Source organism: Echinops telfairi, unplaced genomic scaffold, assembly GCF_000313985.2.
Source record: "Echinops telfairi isolate 266 unplaced genomic scaffold, ASM31398v2 ScPeMD7_7400;HRSCAF=8409, whole genome shotgun sequence".
In the NCBI taxonomy this organism is placed as follows: Eukaryota; Metazoa; Chordata; class Mammalia; order Afrosoricida; family Tenrecidae; genus Echinops; species Echinops telfairi.
Genome location: NW_022111300.1, coordinates 20,983,443 through 20,985,704, shown reverse-complemented (window position 1 = coordinate 20,985,704; position 2,262 = coordinate 20,983,443). Strand labels below are relative to the sequence as shown.

General features: G+C 41.8%; 1 protein-coding gene across 1 annotated transcript; it reads right to left on the bottom strand.

Annotated features, from left to right (window-relative positions):
• Window positions 1-1,699: 1,699 nt before the first annotated feature.
• Window positions 1,700-1,819, bottom strand: TRIAP1 (TP53 regulated inhibitor of apoptosis 1; the record flags this gene model as incomplete). Its single annotated transcript, XM_013004793.1, has 1 exon — window positions 1,700-1,819. A coding segment is annotated over one exon (120 nt), but the record flags the coding sequence as incomplete, so codon positions are not given.
• Window positions 1,820-2,262: the final 443 nt, after the last annotated feature.

The following is a 2,262-nucleotide window of genomic DNA, read 5'->3' as shown; positions in this document are numbered from 1 at the left end:
CTGTCTCCAGTAAGATGATGCCACATAGACAGGAACATGCATGATAAATGACCACACGGCTTATTCTTGTAGTTAGGAGGACTTTCTGAGCGTGGCTCCAGATCTTCTTTGCACTTGGCATTCCCCACTTTATAATGACTGTAACAACAATGCTTTACTTACAAGAGTCCAAACCACTCAACAATAAAACCCATCAACATAACTGTCAACATAAGAGTGGAGCTCAGATTCAAGAGGTATTTTTACCTTTATCAATTCCCAAGAATTTAATCAGTGCTATGCCTGTTTCATCATCATCAAAGATAACCAACCTTCAAAATTCCACTTTTCACACCAGAAATGTCAAAGAAGAAAACCATGTACTTTATTTTAATTATTTATTGATTTGAGAGAGAGAGAGACTAAACACATTGATTTATTTCATCTTCATTATTACAGGCACTGCAGGACAAGATGGTAAAGAGGGCAAATAAAACAAACGTTTAAAAATCCTTATAACTAGATGCCGCATTTTGGCATTTTAAATAATATGCATGCTGACTTAATTCATTGACTTAGGCTGGAAGCCAGCTCTTTCCCCTGACAACTACTCAAGTACCTTAATTCCTGAACTACGCTGTCCACCTTGTGTTGACTGTAACGCTCTTGAAGCTTTCAAATCTTAGACACCTCTTGTTAAGGCAGAGTTGTATGTCTATTGAAAGTGTTCGTTCTCTTGGCTAACCCAGCAATCTTAACTGTTAAGTTACTATGGTAGTTACATACATCTGTTGTTAATTTGAGACAAGAGTGAAGGGGTGGAGGTTAGCCTGTCCCTCAGGTCACAGCTTGATGACTTCATTTGGAGGCACTAGGAGATAAGTAGCTCGCTGGAGGCAGGACACTGACTTACTCCCTGCTAGACATTCCTGTTGATAAGACACATGGAGCTACTAGAGCCCTGGAGCTGAAGGAGCCACGTGGAGACCCCTGCCAGCACTGAGATGCTTCTACTGCCAATGGATCCACAAGACTTTCCACCCACTGGCCTGTGATCTTCCTCAGTTTGGTGTTATTGCATGTGCTGTGTGAGTCTGAAGAGGAATTTATAGATTGGTATCAGACATATGGGCTAATATCAGGCATATGGACTTGATCTGGACTGTGCTTAATATTTTCTGAATATTCAATTGCTCTTGTATATAAATTTCTTTCTTATACACATAGGAGTGTCTATGAATTTGTTTCTCTACTCTATTTAGACTAACAGTTATTATATGAAAATAAAACTATGCTCCAGCTGAGGTGCCTTTTCAGAGCAATACCAGGAAAGGAGACGTCCTAAAGCTATCAGTTCCAGGAACAATGACCCCATGACCAAGTACCTAATATCCTTTACAGCACAAAAAAAGAGGCCAGGCAACCCTGGACATCATGACGTTTATCACTATTTACATACAACGTATACTGAAATTGATCCCAGACCAAGTATTACAACCAAAGCCCACAAAATCATTTTTAGCACATTCAGTTCCTGTAAAACACCAGGGCAGGTGAGACTCACTGGGCAGCAAGTTAGGAAAAACACCAGAAAGGAAAAAATCAAACATCCTCCCAAACTCCTCACCAAATCGATGGCTTTTGTGACAGCCTGAAATGACGAAATCCAGTCTTCAATTTGCTGATTTGAGGAGTCCCACTTTCAAGGTGACTGTCAAGGTCAAGAAGAACCTTCAAGCTTTTCTTTGCCATGACCCATGAACTCCAGTCGATCCATAGGGATTTCCTTCTCCTTTATTGCATTCTGAGCATACTGCTGAGAGCGATTGAAAAAGTCAGTGCAGGGTCCCCGGAGTCATCCCCCCCCAAACCAACCGCTGAAACCCTGGTGGCCTTCGCCTGGTGTACTTGCTTCAGAGTGAAAGAAGAGTAGTTGTATTGAGGTATTGCACAGTGTAAGCTGGGAAGCACTAAGTAAAACTGCCAAGCTTTCCACCACTCAAGCAGAAAGAGGATTTGGGAAGAGCCGGGGTTCATGATTTAGATAAGATGATTTTTAGTTTGAAATCTTTTAACATGTAAAGATCAGCCACTTGGTGAGGAGGGGGTGCGAGTTACCACCTAGATGTGGTGCCAGCCAATTTGGTTCTACATGATGGCGGTCAGGTACACAGTTTTCCTGAGAACGAATTGCTTATGTCTTGGCATGTTCTTCCCACATACAGCAGATTTACCTCCTGCCCCTTTGCTTTGGAGGAATGCAGATGATCCTCTTCATTTTTC